Genomic DNA, 16,776 nt, shown 5'->3' on the forward strand with positions numbered 1-16,776 from the left:
TGTCATGCTAAGACCTCTCCCCCCCCCCATCCAGTTACCAAAAAATCCTGGCAACTCATTAAAGGTTACTGCACTTCTATTTGGCTCTTCTGTCAAAAGGCTCCTGGCTTTATTCATGGGTTATACGTGGTGATGAAGCCTCCTGCAGTGATTGGTTGAACTGCCCTGATGTCACAGATTGTCTGCTCTCAAACTTCTGGATGCCACTGCTTGGAAATCCAAGATGTGACTTGGGAGGGTGGGGAAGAGATAGGGAGGAGCAAAAGCCTACAGAAGGTGCAGGCAGGGGTGTAAGACAACAGTAGGCCCAAGACAGAAGGGTTGGAACATCACACGGTCCACAGAAGAGCTGAAAAACGGGAGGCAAGGAGGAGGGCTGCAATTAAACATACTGGTTTTGAATCTGCCAGCCAAATCATTAGTTGCAGGCCTCTGAGTACCATTTTAATCCTAGCACCTATGAACAGGTTGGACACTATGATGCCCTCCATATACTGTTGGACTCCAACTCCCATCAGCCCCAGCCAGCACAGCCTGGAATGATGGGAATTGCACTACACAAAGTTTGGAGGATGCCATGTTGGCTACCCCTGAGTTAAGTCAAAGCAACAATCCTACACATTTTATAAGTAAACTCCTTTGAACTCAGATGACCTAGCTTTTCAAAGTAATTAAACACAGAGTTAAACTTTAAGAGTGATTTGTCCGAGAACCTCCATCCCTCAATCCTGGGGATCTAAACCTAGGGCCAAGTTCATTATTATTCCCATCACACTATGCTAAATTGAACTCAAACAAAATGAGTCTATCCAGAGCTCAGGGAAAACAGCAACCTGCAGATGCACGTTCTGTAGTTCACAGAATTTCGCCCGTGTGTCTCCTCCATGCCAGCTTAGCAAACTACAAGCAACACTTTTCGTTACCTTTTCTGTAGGCAGATCTGAACAACTGACAATCTCCTCCTTCACCAAGCGTCTGCAGAAAAGCTCCACGAAAGAGTTAGACTCCGCATACATCTTGTGACAGTAGAAGTTATATGCCAGCCGCGATATACAGTATGCTGTTAGAAGAAAACCGATCTTAAAAGCCACCTTCAATGGGTATTAAAACCTACTTATGCCAGAAAACTACAAAACCGATTACTGGTTCATCTCCCGAAGGAGAAATCCAATTGACCCAACTGATCCTGTAAGGCCCTGGATACTTCCACTAGGAAGCTCCTTATAACATCTAGCTCAGTATTGTTTACACTGACTGGCAACAGCTCTCTAGGATTTTCAGATTAGAGTCTCTCCCAGCCCTACCTAGAGATGCCAGGGATGGAGACTGGAATGCTTTACCCTTGAGCTACAGCTCTTCCCCTTAGTCCAAAACCTGCCCATTCAAACTTTGTTCTGAAAAGGTAATGAGCTTAAAGAAGCCATAGTTGTTTACCATCATGATTTCGGGTTGCTGATCAAATTTTAACTAGCACAATATTTTCAATTAAGCCAAAAGCAGAAGGACCAATATAGACAAAACTCTGCACAAAATCAAGACGCAGGTGAAGGTCTCTTCTTAAACAAGCTCTTTCTCAGAGTCAATAGCAACAGCAATTTGGACTGGTTTTTCCCCTTACACACCTTCAGCGGCTCATTAACCTTCTACCTGTTAATCAGGATTGTGCACAACTCAGGTGCTGAGATAATTGTAGCAGAACCTCTCTTACTGCTCACACCTCTGGCGGGGGTTGAGGAGCCCCTTGCTTGTGCCTCAGGAGACAGAACCAAGAAAAAGGACCCTTGGGATACATGAGGCCCTCAGTTTTGTTGTTGTTTAGTCGTTTAGTCGTGTCCGACTCTTCGTGACCCCATGGACCAGAGCACGCCAGGCACTCCTGTCTTCCACTGCCTCCCGCAGTTTGGTCAAACTCATGCTGGTAGCTTCGAGAACACTATCCAACCATCTTGTCCTCTGTCGTCCCCTTCTCCTTGTGCCCTTCATCTTTCCCAACATCAGGGTCTTTTCCAGGGAGTCTTCTCTTCTCATGAGGTGGCCAAAGTATTGGAGCCTCAGCTTCACAATCTGTCCTTCCAGTGAGCACTCAGGAGCCCTCAGTTACCAATCCCTAATCCCATCTAGTTATCTCCCGCTTGGACTACTGCAATGCGCTCTACATGGGGCTACCTTTGAAGGTGACCCGGAAACTGCAATTAATCGAGAATGCGGCAGCTAGACTGGTGACTGGGACTGGCTGCCGGGACCACATAACACCGGTCCTGGGAGATCTGCATTGGCTCCCAGTATGTTTCCGAGCACAATTCAAAGCCCTAAACGGCCTCGGTCCTGTATACCTGAAGGAGCGTCTCCACCCCCATCGTTCAGCCTGGACACTGAGATCCAGCGCCAAGGGCCTTCTGGCGGTTCCCTCATTGCGAGAAGTGAGGTTGCAGGGAACCAGGCAGAGGGCCTTCTCGGTAGTGGCGCCCACCGTGTGGAACACCCTCCCTTCAGATGTGAAGGAAATACGCAGCTATCCTATCTTTAAAAGACATCTGAAGGCAGCCCTGTTTAGGGACGTTTTTAATATTTAATGTTGCACTGTTTTTAACATTTGATTGGGAGCCGCCCAGAGTGGCTGGGGAAACTCAACCAGGGTGGGGTATAAATAAATTATTATTATTATTATTATTATCCTCCAGAATTTTAGCAAGTGACCAAGTTCTCCAGCAAGTTCAGCTTGTCAAAGGCAATCTACCCACTCATACACCTATTGAAGAGAGAAAGGTGGACACCTCAGAGACTGAGCTGCCAAAAATGAAGAGTGCATTCTTCATTCTTATGGCCCCCAATTGATCTGTACACAGCTGCATCTGCCCCACCTTCAGACTCGGACAGCTGGAGAAGGACAGCTGTTCGTCTTGGAAACCAACCTGAGAAATCCAGGTACTCGGCCTGCTCTTTCTTGGGAAGTCCTACTAGCATATCCAACATCCAGGTGACAACCTTCTGAAGATACACCAGTAACTCTGGCAGTGCTGCAGATTCCGGCCCCTGTGTGGAAATCCGAAAATTTTAGGAATTAAAGCAGGAAGGGGAACTTCAAGACTCAAAGCAACAGTTCACCACAGGGCATCTGAAACAGATAGTAGATCATCACCTTGATCAAGTTCAATGGTCAAAGTACCTAGGGTCAGTTAGGAAAACTATGCTGCACCTGATATGGTATGATTGAGGAATTGTGGGTGTGCTGCAGTCTCCTTCCCCCTTTTTTAAAATAAAGTATTATTACTAGAAATATAATGATACAAGAATAGAAAAGAGCATAGAAAAGCATAAAAGGTTAAGAGAGTATGAAAGTGAAGAAAAGACTGCAAGAAAACACAGTTAAAAGTTTGACATTTCAAAATAATTAACTTCACTATTTCTCATATACTTAATATATGCTTAATAAATGTATTGCTCCTCTGAACACTTTACAGACACTGCCTGCTTCATTGTCTTGATACGGTATGACACTCTCAGAGAAGCATGAATTCAGTCTCTGTCCCCAAAATTCCTTATTTTCTTTTAATATAATTCACTAACCAAGGCTTCTTTAAACTCCTCCTGCATTTTCATCACTGTCAATTGTATTAATCCAAACTGCTAATCAATTCAGTTTCAAGATATTATCTTTCCAGTACCTAGCATGCAATTCTTTTTAAGTATAGGGTGATTCTATAGTTACCTGCAGCCACTGACACACCACAGTATTTTGCATATAAATTCATCTTAATTACTTTGTGGCCCAAGACTTCAGCCTTCATTTTGCATGCCTTCCAGCCACAAGTACTTGTGTCTACTTTATTCTTCCTGTGCATCAACTCATTATCTAAGCAATTTGGAATTTACACACATTTGTTTGCATGATTAGGATAAGATAGCAATTTCCCATCATCTTTCAATGTGCCTGTCAATTATATTTTGATTTGCAGATCTTTACAGAATCAAAAGTTCCTCATTCAAGGCATAAGATAGCCACTACATCACATCCTATTGCTTTTTTAGCAAGATATGCTCACTTTGGTCCATAAATAGCAACACCCTAGTGGTCCTGGGCCCTAAGGAAGTTAGATTAGCCTCAACCAGAGCCAGGGCCTTTTCAACACTGGCTCCGGCCTGGTGGAACGCTCTGTCTCATAAGACCAGGGCCCTGCAGAATCTGATTTCTTTCCGCAGGGCCTGTAAGACAGAGTTGTTCCGCCTGGCCTTTGGCTTGGAGCCAATTTGATTCCCTCCCCCTCTTTCTTTTTTCTTTTTCCTTTCTCTCCCTATAATGAGGCTGCATTTTAATGTTTCAATATTTTAATGTTTTATTTTAATCTTGTTTTTAAGTTGTATTCATTCAACTTGTTTTTATTATTGCTTGTTAGCCGCCCTGAGCTCGGCTTTGGCTGGGGAGGGCGGGGTATAAATAAAAATTATTATTATTATTTGTTGTGTGCATTCTTGGTAGGAGAAGAGGCTTGTGCCACACATTACACAGTGTGCCTTTTGTGTGCATTATGTTTCTGCCCTTCAGAGGTCAGCTTCCACGTTCACAGCTAAAAAGAAATAACACTTTTATTTATGAACCATGGGCATTCTGTTGATGTGAAAGAAACCATGTCAGTATCTTGTCTATACAGTCGTACCTCAGAAGTCGAACAGAATCTGTTCCAGAAGTCCATTCGACTTCCAAAGCACAGCTTCTGATTGGCTGGTGGAAGCTCCTGCAGCCAATCGGAAGCCGTGGAAGCCCTGTTGGATGTTTCGCTTCAGAAAGAACGTTCGACTACCAAGGCGTTCAGGAGCTGAGGTACGACTGTATAGGAATTGGGTAGGTGATAAAAGTGCGCTTTTTCTTGTTTGATCAAAGTTCCATTTAGCCCAGAACTGTCTTCTTCAGAGATGGGGAATCTGTGGCTCTCCAGATGTTGTTGGACTACAACTCCCATCAACCTCAGCCAGCATGGTCAATGCTCAGGAATGATGGGCGTTCCAGTCTAGCCGTGTTTGGAAGATCACAGGTTCTTCATCCCTAGTCTACTATGACAGGGAGCAGCAATTCAACAAATCTCCAGGCAAATGTCTTTCACAGTCCTGCTACCAGACATTTGGACAGAAGACCAAAAGCTCCCCAACTGAGGCAGCAAACAACTTAAAGAGAGTAAGACTTGTTTATCCTGCCCAAGGAAGACAACCTCAGTCTTACTTCCACAAACTGAATGTTTTTGTCCATTCAAGACAGACTTACCTGCAGAGCCTGTAGAGTATCAGATACCAAAGTCGTGTATATCTGGAAGTAGTGGTACAGTTGCTTCTTCAGAGTTTGCTGCTGTCTCATGTTCTCCGGCAGAACCTTATACAAGACAAAGACGACAGAAAGTATTTGGAACAATTCCAAGTCAAACCTGTATAAGATTACTCGCAAAACCTTTAATGTGTTGAAAGCCCTCCTAAAAATCCCATTAAAACAAAAACAGTAGCACCCTAGTGACAGCAGAGGAACTGGCCTATTTTAATTTGAGACAGGAAAAATACAATTTATTAATCTACCTACCATCATTGGCAGAGTTTACAATGTCTTTTCACACTTCAATGTAAAATGCAATAGATGAGAACTTGGAAAACATATTTCTGAGATGTAACGCCAACATTTGCATTCTAAAAATCCGATTGTGCCCCCTCTTCTCTCTCACACACACCAACTATATAAAAGGCTGTACTTTGAAAATCAACTTTCTAGATCTCACAATAGCAGAGCAAAGGTATTTATCCTACCTACCCCCTCCCACCTCCTCTTGCCCACACAGGTTAAACCAGGGGTTGTCAACCTGGTCCCTACTAGTGGGGCGTTTCAGGATTCTAAGTGGGCGGTAGGGGGTTCTACGGCACAAGCTGAATCCTCCTTCCATCAAGCACTGGTGGGCGGTAAGGGAATTTTACCATCAAGAAAGATGCATTAGTGGGCGGTAGGTATAAAAAGGTTGACTACCCCTAGGCAAAACCAATGGAATAAAACATGTTTTGAAAGCCTTAAGTGTTCGTTGAACCACATTCACTGAATCTCTGCATAGTCTGCACCTTCCCCTCCCCAAATCCAGGATAAAACCCTATTGTTTACATCTCAGCCATGCACTACTGCTCTCACAAAGACATCCAGGACTGTATGAAAGTATAGGCAGGGAAAGCTTTACTCACTAAACTCATCAGCTTCTGGAGTAATGTGACGTAACTTTCCATGAAGGCAGAGATCCCCAGAATATCACGCAGGTTGAAGAGGCCCTGTTTGCTGTTCTTTGCAAGTCCAGAGAAAGGGGTTACGAGCAACTGGCAGCTTTCAGTCAGCACTCTAAGCAGGGGCTCTTGAGCATCTGGTGAGGAGTTTAGAGCCTGAGTAGCTTGGATGAAGAAGGGCTCTACTGAACCCTCAGCCTGCACCAACACTTTGTTCAGCTCAATTCCAGCAGAGAGTATGTCTAAAGCCACACTAAAGAAACGGCCCTCATTGCTGGACTTTCTCAAGTAGCCTCTGAATTGCTGGAGAACTTCATCGCTCTCTTTGAAGCAGCCACTTTTGCAGAGGTAACGGCACCTCAGCACAGTGAGCTCTAAGATGCAGAGACAGTCCTGGAAGGCCAAATGCGCAGCCACACCCCTCTTTTCCAGAAGGGCAGCAACCAACTGGTGGAATAACTCTGCACTGAGAAAATGGGCCTCTTCCTTTCCCAGCGGACTCCGCTGGGCCTCAAATGTCACAGCTGCAATGCAGGCATGCCGGGCCACGTTGGAGGTGAAGTACGGGGCCTCCTGAAGCGAGAGGTTGCCGGCATCGTTCTCCAGAAGCATCAAGAAGCGTACAGCTTGCAGATGGGTAGAGAGCACAGCCCTGAACTCTGCTAGACTCTTGTCCAGTTTAGCCCTGCCGTCCGCACTCTTCCACAGCACGCCAAAGGTGCTTTTGGCAACAGCCGCATAGTCATCAGCAGGCACCTGGGGAGGCTGGTACTTCAAGAGTTCCCCATAGAGGAGATCAGCAAACCTTAGGGAAGAATCATAGGAGCCCTGAGCAACCATACCCCTCAGCAAATGGAACAGCAACTTTTCCAAGTAGAGGGGAATATACTGGAGCCTTGCTGCAGTGTAGCCACCACAGGCTGCCTCGGCTAGGGCCTGGAGACTTTCCAAGTGAGCAGGACAGTCCAAACCTTCACCAAGCCTGTGGATGCAAGCCCGTAGGATTCTATCACATGCTGTGACCTGTTTGGAGGCTTGGCATGGGCTGTCTGCATTTTTGGGTTCCCCCTCAAGGCATTCCTGAAATTGAGAGGAGACTTTTAATATCATTGTTAGAGCATCTCACCATTTTTTAAGGTTTACTAAGCCCCTACTGGAGGCAATGTAACTATGTGTACCAAGAATGGGGAACTCTATGGCCCTCCAGATGTTTCTGAACTTCAGCCACCATTAGTCCCAACCAGCATGGTCAGGGATGATGGGAGCTGGAGTCCCACAACAACATATGGATGGCCACAGGTTCTCCATCACTGATTTATACAAACAGAAAAGCATGCATCCAGAGTCCCATTTGGGCATTGTGAGATTTGGCATTTTTTTTCTCCCAGCACAGTTCTACATTCAACACAGGAAGGCTGTTAGAACACCCCATGCAAGTCACCACCAGGAACCATATCAGCTAAAAAACCGCCATGTCAACTTAAGTAATGGTCAGTTAAAGGTTTCCAGAAAGCTCACAAGCTATTTATCCCCCAATAACTGATATTCATATTCACAGATATACTGTGTCTAATTCTTGGGATTCCATTTACCCACCATGGCGAATAATAGCCATAAAACCCTCTTTCAAAAGCCATTCCTTATCAACACATCTAGCAGCATTACCTTCAACTCAGACAGCAAAGTCAGTGTTTCTTGGGAAGTGCTGGTCCGCGCCACAAAATCCACGTCTTTGAGGAACTTCATCTCGCATCCTGCAGAAAGTAAGAATACAAATAAAATTACCAGCCCATACGCAGAGCTGTGCCAGGTCTCTCTCTCTCATTTAGCCTGGTCCTATATCCCTCATCCCTACCTTGTTACAGTACAAAATCGTTACAGTGTCACTGAATTGGAAGGGACCCTGAGGCTCATCTAGTCCAGCCCCCTGCAATGCAAGAATCTTTGAGTCACATCTCCTATCTTGGTGCTTAAACGGCAATAATTTACACCAGAAAAAATGGGCTGCTACTGGTGGCAACAGTGTGTTGGCACAGAAAACCATAAAATAGTAAGTCCCAACTAGACCAGAGCTTACTGAGCTCAAGAAAGGCTTCCATATCTGGACTGCCACACACACAAACACACCTTGAGTCTCTCACTGTTGCTTGCATGCCAATTCCTCTCGCTACATATGGAGCATAAGAAAAGCCTGGCTGCTAGGTCATTTAAAAGAGGTAATTCATTGGGTTGCTAAGCCACTTTTCATTCAAATGAACTTCAAAGCAGTTTACGAACAAGAACAAACAGCAATAAATTAATAAATGACAACAACATAGCAGAATAGAACATCACAAACAAACACAACTCATATGAAGCAACTGACAATCAATTAAACAATCTACAAAACACAATTAACGAAGCAGCAATAAAGAAAACAGGCTAAACCTCACAATTACATTGGAAGCCGTGTTATATGCTTAACGAATCAAAACGGCATTTATAGTCTATTGGGGGCAGGGAAGGACGCCTGGACGGGTACCTTTTACCTCAATGCAACCCCTGCGCTTCAAGCCACCAAACTCCTCCCAAGCCCGCCAGTACCTAAACCGAATTCCGCCCTGAGGGGCGTTCACACTGGCTCCAAAAAAACACCCCACAACCCTCTTCCCAGGCTGGGCTCGGACTCCGCCACCTTTCGGGATAGAAAACCGGTTCGGCTGCTCTGGGATATATTCTCTGGCACTATAGAAAGGACTCGGCTCGGATTCGGATTGCGTCGTGTAGACGCACCCCTCCCCCCCCCCACACTCCCAGTATCTTACTCCCAGTCTCCCGACGACCCCTCGAAGTCGGCGGGGCCGCTTCCCTAACCGGCAACCGCGCGAGGCAAACAAGCGAGGAAGCCCGCAAGCGGAACCGCGCCCCGCGCGCTCCCCGTTCAAATCGGCGCCCGCGGCCAATCCCCGTCGCCGCTTTGCAAGCCCCGCCTTTCCCGGGCTGCGCTTCCCCGCTGCGGAAACAGCGTAGCGCCTCGTGGGATTTGCTCCGGCTGCTGCTTGCTGCAAGCTAGTCCTACCTCCGGAATGCATTGCCGCTTGGCGTAGGATCGCGTGTGTTATTGCTGCGGCCAGTGATGGGCTACGGCGGACCCGTCGCCCATGGATTTGAACTTAGGAGAGGAGATTCCGACAGGAACTTTCTGACAGGAAGAGTGGAACGGTGGAGGTTTTAAAGCAGAGGTTGGATGGATGGCCATCTGTCACGTTTGCTTTAATTGGGATTTATGCATCTCAGGGGGTTGGACTAGATGACTCTTGGGGTCCCTTCCAACTCTTCAGTTCTCTGATTTCCTTCCGCACGTGAAAGGGATCGGATCCTCGGCTCACCGTTCTTGCAGAAAGCTGGCGAAGTGGGTGTTGATTGGTTTTTGATGTATTTTTAATCCTTGTTGGAAGCCGCCCAGTGTGGCTGGGGAAACCCAGCCAGATGGGCGGGGTACAAATAATAAATTATTATTATTATTATTTTGCTCGGTGTTGCAGATTTTTGTTACTTTCGCGTGCATTTATTGGGAGGACAGGACATGGGCGTAGCTAGGATTTTTGTTAGGGAGGGCAGGCTTTTGTTTTGGGGAGGGCAAAACCTCAGATTTGTACTGATTTTGATAGATTGGGGGCAGCTGCGCACCTGCCCCCCGGCTACGCCCATTGGGGAGGAGACTTTATTTTTTTTTACAGGGGAAACTGGACTGGACGTGCTCTTCTGGTGAACCGGCCACCTCTCGCTTATGCATCCTGAGCATTTGCCATTATTTACCCGGGCGTAAGCCGCACCGATTTCAAAGCGTCTTACTCCCAAGCAAGCGTCGCAGTAAAGGGGGATGACCAAAGCCAATCGGCAGTGCAGGAACAAATCACCCCAAATGTTGCCCTGTGCAGAATAAACGGATTGAAGTCCGTGGGGCTGGGCTTGGGCAACCTCTCGCCTTCTGGACTACCAATTCCCATCAGTCCCAGTTTGCATAGCAGCTGGGAGTCCAGTAGCCTGGATGCCCATAGGCTCTCCAGCCCTGCAGGTAGACCTGCACGCACAGGGTCGCGGTGGTCAAGAGATCGAGAGCCGTCGCCACGGGCTCCCCTGATATTGTGCCACCGCCAGCTTCTTTGGCCGCCATTGCTGCAAGCAGCCCACGGACGCCGTCGGTTTCCTAAGTGGGGAATCAACTTTCAGAGGGGAAGTTGCGACAGTCAGAGCCAAAGGTGCTGCTGCTGTCGCTGCCGCCGCCACCTTAAAAGACGACATAGAATTGTGGGTGCAGTTTGCAGAGCGAGGGTGAAATCATAGAAGCTGTCGGGGCAACGGCAGCGCGCGCGGGCGCGCAGCCGGCTTACCTACCCAGCGGTTTTGCTCGACGGTTGTTGAGCTGCAACTGGTCGGAGGTCGACCTGATGGCCACCAGCTCCAAACCTCTCCAGCCCGTCACTCACGTCATTTTCGACCTGGACGGCACCCTTTTGAATACCGAAACCCTTTACACCGAAGTGATGAATGATGTCTGCGGCCGCTACGGGAAACAGTTCACTTGGGACGTGAAATCCTCCATCATGGGCAGAAGGGAAGCGGAAGCGGTGGTGATGATTCAAAAGGCCCTGGACCTCCCCATAAGCCCAGACCAAATCATGGAAGAAAGTAAGAAGAAGAAGAAAGAGTTGTTCCCCAAATCCGTGTTTTTGCCAGGCACAGAAAAACTCATCCGCCATTTGCATCAACACAAGATACCTATGGCTGTGGCCAGCAGCTCCATTAAAGAGTCATTTGACATGAAAACAGTCCACCACCAGGCCATATTTCAATTATTTCACCATATTGTGCTGGGAGATCACCCGGAAGTGAAGGCTGGCAAGCCAGCGCCTGATATTTTTCTGGTCTGCGCAAAGAAATTTGAGCCTCCAGCCCCTCCAGAAAAGTGTCTCGTGTTTGAAGATGCGCCCAATGGGGTCAAGTCAGGTGTAAGTGCCGGCATGCAAGTGGTCATGGTTCCGGATGAACACCTGGCAAAAGAGTTAACCAAGGAAGCAACCCTGGTCCTCCCCTCCATGAGTGACTTCAAGCCAGAAATGTTCGGCTTGCCAAAATTTCAATAAGGGATACAGTTTCGTGTTGACTGCGTTAATCTTGCCATATTGGAGGAAATAGCAAACTCCTTATTTTTTATTATTAAAAGGCTCACCAGCCCTATTATAAGTTATAGTCTCCATTTCTCCCAGGTCATTTATTGAAATCCATGAATGCTAGAGAGAAAAAATGGGCCGTGCATGCTATGCCCCTCTTAGCAATTGACTTCTGAAAGTACCATTTTTGGCAGTAGCCCCCGCCCCTCCAAAGAGATTTAACCCTGAATTGCAGAGCCACTTGGGGAATACCAGACAGGGTGGAAAAGGGGCAGGGGAATCCTTGGGTGTGAATGCAAACATTTTTCAAAGCTCACCTACTGTGTTAATAATAATAATAATAATAATAATAATAATAATAATTTTTATTTATACCCCGCCCTCCCCAGCCAAGGCCGGGCTCAGGGCGGCTAACAAGCAATAATAAAAACAAGTTGAATGAATACAACTTAAAAACCAGATTAAAATAGAACATTAAAATATTGAAACATTAAAATATTAAAATGCAGCCTCATCACAGGAGGAGAAAGGGAAAAAGAAAGGGGGAGGGAATCAAACTGGCTCCAAGCCCAAAGGTCAGGAACAACTCTGTCTTACAGGCCCTGTGGAAAGAGATCAGATCCTGCAGGGCCCTGGTCTCATGAGGCAGAGCGTTCCACCAGGCCGGAGCCAGTGTTGAGAAGGCCCTGGCTCTGGTTGAGGCTAATCTAACTTCCTTAGGGCCCGGGACCTCTAGGGTGTTGCTATTTATGGACCTTAAGGTCCTCCGTGGGGCATACCGGGAGAGGCGGTCCCGTAGGTACGAGGGTCCTAGGCCGTGAAGGGCTTTAAAGGTCAAAACCAGCACCTTAAATCTGACCCTGTACTCCACCGGGAGCCAGTGTAGCTTGAAAAGCACTGGGTGAATATGCTCCCATGGCAGAGACCCCGTGAGGAGCCTCGCTGCAGCATTCTGCACCCGCTGGAGTTTCTGGGACTATCTTGCCTTGTTTATCTTTCCACATTTTGCAATGACCTGCCTTCTGGTTTTATTTACTCGTTTTCTTATTGCATTTGTCTCACACCTTTATTAGCTCAAGTGAGCATATGTGATTCTCCCATTCTCCAGAGATAGGTTAGGCTGAGATGGTGGACTGGGCCACAGTCAGCTAGCTCTTTGCATGAACTGGGAATTTGAACCTGGGTCACCCAATGCTCTAGTCTCAACTCCCAACCGCTCCAAACATATAAAACTCTGCCTTCTGGATTGAAAGGGAGATGGCACAAAGTAGAAAACATTATTCTGCCACCAAAGTCTCATTTGTCTCAAGGATTGTTGCCCAACTAACTCTATACATTATAAACCTGAACTTGGCCTTATTTGTGTTGACAGAAGTACAGGTTTTTAAAAGTAATTTATAAGTAGTACGCTGTTTAGACATCTCCGCCTCCAGTTTACATCTTTATGTTTATGAAGGACTATTCAGAATGTAACTAGAAATTTATAAATGTAAACTGAATCCTTCCTCCTGCAGCATGATCTTAATCTAATAATAATAATTTTATTATTTATACCCCACCCATCTGGCTGGGTTTCCCCAGCCACTCAGGGGAGCTTCCAGCACACATAAAAACATAATAAAACATCAAACACGAAAACCTTCCCGATACAGGACTGCCTTCTGATACCTTCTAAAAGTTGTGTGGTTCTTTATCTCCTTGACATCTGATGGGAGGATGTTCCACAGGGTGGGTGCCACCACCGAGAAGGCCCTCTGCCTGGTTCCCTTTAACTTCACTTCTCACAGCGAGGGAACTGCCAGAAAGCACTCAGAGCTGGATTTCAGTGTCCGGGCTAAATAATGGGGGTAGATTAGATGGCCCTTTTTGTTAGAAAAGTAAAAAATACTGCACCAGGACATTGCAGTAGCTACTGGGTGGTTGGGTATTACAGGGATCCTGCAGTGAGATAAAATAGCTCATTGGATGAAGAGCAGGTCCCACAGAAAACCCTTCTCTATCCACAAACTTGTACCTACTCATCCTTTTACTTGGTATAACATCTCTGCCAATAACCATTATTTTTGGCATTTCTCCCACCAGTGCCAAAAAAGGCAACTTGCAGGAGTACTGCAAACTTACCTGTAGAAACACCTTTTACAGCACACACTTTGCAGGCTAGAAGTAGAATTACCACGTAATTCTTTCACAGGAATGGTGGCATTCATGGGTGTTGCTGTTTTTTATTACATAGAGACTTCTAAACCTTATGTGGAAAGACGACCAGCTCTATTAGGCAGATTGAGACAGCTGCCACAGGCCACACTGACTTGGGGTGTTACGAAAGGACAGGAAATGATTATTTTTACTCCCAGGAAGAGAGGGGGAGGCACTTGTGGGGTATTCTGTCTCAAGTGTTAAAGTCATGAGGTTGTCCTTGGGTGCTGTGAACACGATACCGTTTTGATCCCCAGCATCTCTAGGTAATAATAATATTTTTTATTTATACCCTGCCCTCCCCAGCAAAGGCCAGGCTCAGGGCGGCTAACAAACAATAATAAAAACAAGTTGAATGAATACAACTTAAAAACAAGATTAAAATACAACATTAAAATACTGAAACATTAAAATATTAAATGCAGCCTCATCACAGGAGGAGAAAAGAAAAAGAAAAAAGAAAGAGGGGGAGGGAATCAAAGTGGCTCCTAGCCAAAGGCCAGGCGGAACAACTCTGTCTTACAGGCCCTGCGGAAAGAAATCAGATCCTGCAGGGCCCTGGTCTCATGAGGCAGAGCGTTCCACCAGGCTGGAGCCAGTGTTGAAAAGGCCCTGGCTCTGGTTGAGGCTAATCTAACTTCCCTAGGGTCTGGGACCACTAGGGTGTTGCTATTTATGGACCTTGAGGCTCTCCGTGGGGCATACCAGGAGAGGCGGTCCCGTAGGTAGGGCCTAAAGTGCCACCATCAGTCATTGTGGACAATACTGAGCTAAATGGACCAGTGGTCTAAGTAATAAGGCACTTTCCTGTGTTGGAATATCTACAAGGGTAGATTGACACCATACATTTAAAGCACATGACTTACCCCATAGAATCCTTGGAATTGTAGTTTCCCCCCACAGAACTGCAACTCCCAGTGCCCCCAAACTACAGTTCCCAGGATTCTTTGCGGAGAGGTCATGAGATTTGAATATGTGTTGAATGTCCTTCAAATTACAGTGGTACCTCGGGTTAAGTACTTAATTCGTTCCGGAGGTCCGTACTTAACCTGAAACTGTTCTTAACCTGAAGCACCACTTTAGCTAATGGGGCCTCCTGCTGCTGCCACGTCGCCAGAGCATGATTTCTGTTCTCATCCTGAAGCAAAGTTCTTAACCTGAAGCACTATTTCTGGGTTAGCGGAGTCTGTAACCTGAAGCGTATGTAACCTGAAGTGTATGTAACCTGAGGTACCACTGCAATGTGTTGGATCTGCCCCCAAGAGAGTTTCCTAATTTCCAGCACAGAGGGGAAACTAAGGCTTGTTGCCTCTGTAAAATCTATAGCATATAAAGTGCACTGGAAGAACCGTATAAGCAAGAGAAATAATTTGGGGATGGGGGTGGATTAATGCCTAAGGGTACTTTTGCACCTGAAGCAAAACATCTTCCCTTTAAGAAGGGCTCACAACTGGAGATTGATAGCAGGAAAATGGCACACCCAATAGAATCAGCTGCCTAAAGCAACCACTCAATATTACTTTTATATTTTTGTATTTATTAGATTTATATACCACACTTCATCGTAAGATCTCAGGGTCACATTGAAAGTATGAAGGGCCACCTGGAAGGTTCGGTATCATTTCACCTTCTAGGGAGAACCACAAACACATAAGCACCTTTCACACACACCACAAATGCACAATACAACCATGCACCAGAATTCGAGCATTTATTCCATTCTGAATTAGATATAAGTAAAGGTAAAGGGACCCCTGACCATTAGGTCCAGTTGTGACCGACTCGGGTTGCGGCGCTCATCTCGCTTTATTGGCCAAGGGAGCTGGCGTACAGCTTCCGGGTCATGGGGCCAGCATGACTAAGCCACTTCTGGCCAACCAGAGCAGCGCACGGAAACGCTGTTTACCTTCCCGCCGGAGCGGGACCTATGATCAGCAAGCCCTAGGCTCTGTGGTTTAACCCACAGCGCCACCCGCGTCCTGAATTAGAGATAGCCCAGCACAATTTTCAGCATGCGGTGGCAAATGTATGGGTGTGACAAACCTTCCAAAACAAATACCACCTGAACTAAGTTAGGTTGATAATTCTGGGCTGAAAGTAGGAACGGTCCAACAGGTTTGTCAAGTATGACTGCTCTTGCAACCCTCTCTTTACAACTGATGATGTTAATTGGGCAGGGGTACTGCAAAGAGGGGACGTGGGTGGCGCTGTGGGTTAAACCACAGAGCCTAGGACTTGCCAATCAGAAGGTCGGCGGTTTGAATCCCCGCGACGGGGTGAGTTCCAGTTGCTCGGTCCCTGCTCCTGCCAACCTAGCAGTTCGAAAGCACGTCAAATTGCAAGTAGATAAATAGGTACCGCTCCAGCGGGAAGGTAAATGGCGTTTCCGTGCGCTGCTCTGGTTTGCCAGAAGCAGCTTAGTCATGCTGGCCACATGACCTGGAAGCTGTATGCTGGCTCCCTTGGCCAATAAAGCGAGATGAGCGCCGCAACCCCAGAGTCGGCCACGACTGGACCTAATGGTCAGGGGTCCCTTTACCTTTACTGCAAAGACAGGCAGTAGTAGAAGTTGCAAGCAAGTATCTGCAGACATAATCCTGCACGTTCCAGGCTCTGGTGACTTGGATGGAGATAGAGGCAACCCATTTCCAAGGAGACAAAATATTTCTTCCTCATCCCCATGAGAGATCCTGTTCCGTTATTCTTTGCGTACTGTTAGGCATTAGTGACCCTGTTTTATGCTTATATATTGCTAATTGTCCCCACCTAAGGCGGGTGGCGCTGTGGGTTAAACCACAGAGCCTAGGACTTGCCGATCAGAAGGTTGGCGGTTCGAATCCCCGCAACGGGGTGAGCTCCCGTTGCCCGGTCCCCAGTTTGAAAGCACGTCAAAGTGCAAGTAGATAAATAGGTACCGCTCCGGCGGGAAGGTAAACAGCGTTTCCGTGCGCTGCTCTGGTTCACCAGAAGCAGCTTTGTCATGCTGGCCACATGACCCGGAAGCTATACGCCGGCTCCCTCGGCCAGTAAAGCAAGATGAGCGCTGCAACCCCAGAGTCGATCACAACTAGACCTAATGGCCCTTTACCTTTAAGGTAAGAATCATCTCCAGGCAACCAGACAGATCTTTAACATGAAAGGGTTTAGATAGTGGTTTTTATTTCCCCCCTACTCTTTTGTTACCACC

General features: G+C 46.8%; 1 protein-coding gene and 1 pseudogene across 2 annotated transcripts in view; one reads left to right on the plus strand and one right to left on the minus strand.

The window, feature by feature from the left end:
• Window positions 1-9,159, minus strand: part of ESPL1 (extra spindle pole bodies like 1, separase) — a 42,083-nt gene extending 32,924 nt beyond the window's left edge. The window contains exons 1-6 of the mRNA XM_080994335.1: window positions 9,045-9,159; window positions 7,906-7,994; window positions 6,205-7,320; window positions 5,258-5,362; window positions 2,913-3,033; window positions 924-1,060 (exon numbers count right to left, since the gene is read on the minus strand). Of these exons, the coding sequence (XP_080850461.1) occupies window positions 924-1,060; window positions 2,913-3,033; window positions 5,258-5,362; window positions 6,205-7,320; window positions 7,906-7,986 (1,560 nt within the window). The 5' untranslated portion in view covers window positions 7,987-7,994; window positions 9,045-9,159. The remainder of the gene's footprint in view (window positions 1-923; window positions 1,061-2,912; window positions 3,034-5,257; window positions 5,363-6,204; window positions 7,321-7,905; window positions 7,995-9,044) is intronic.
• A 1,397-nt stretch (window positions 9,160-10,556) lies between these two features.
• Window positions 10,557-11,470, plus strand: LOC308471109 (pseudouridine-5'-phosphatase pseudogene; annotated as a pseudogene). The gene has a single exon. The product of its transcript is annotated as a pseudouridine-5'-phosphatase pseudogene (transcript).
• Window positions 11,471-16,776: the final 5,306 nt, after the last annotated feature.

This window comes from Podarcis pityusensis (assembly GCF_964106645.2).
Source record: "Podarcis pityusensis genome assembly, chromosome: 2".
Taxonomy (NCBI): domain Eukaryota; kingdom Metazoa; phylum Chordata; class Lepidosauria; order Squamata; family Lacertidae; genus Podarcis; species Podarcis pityusensis.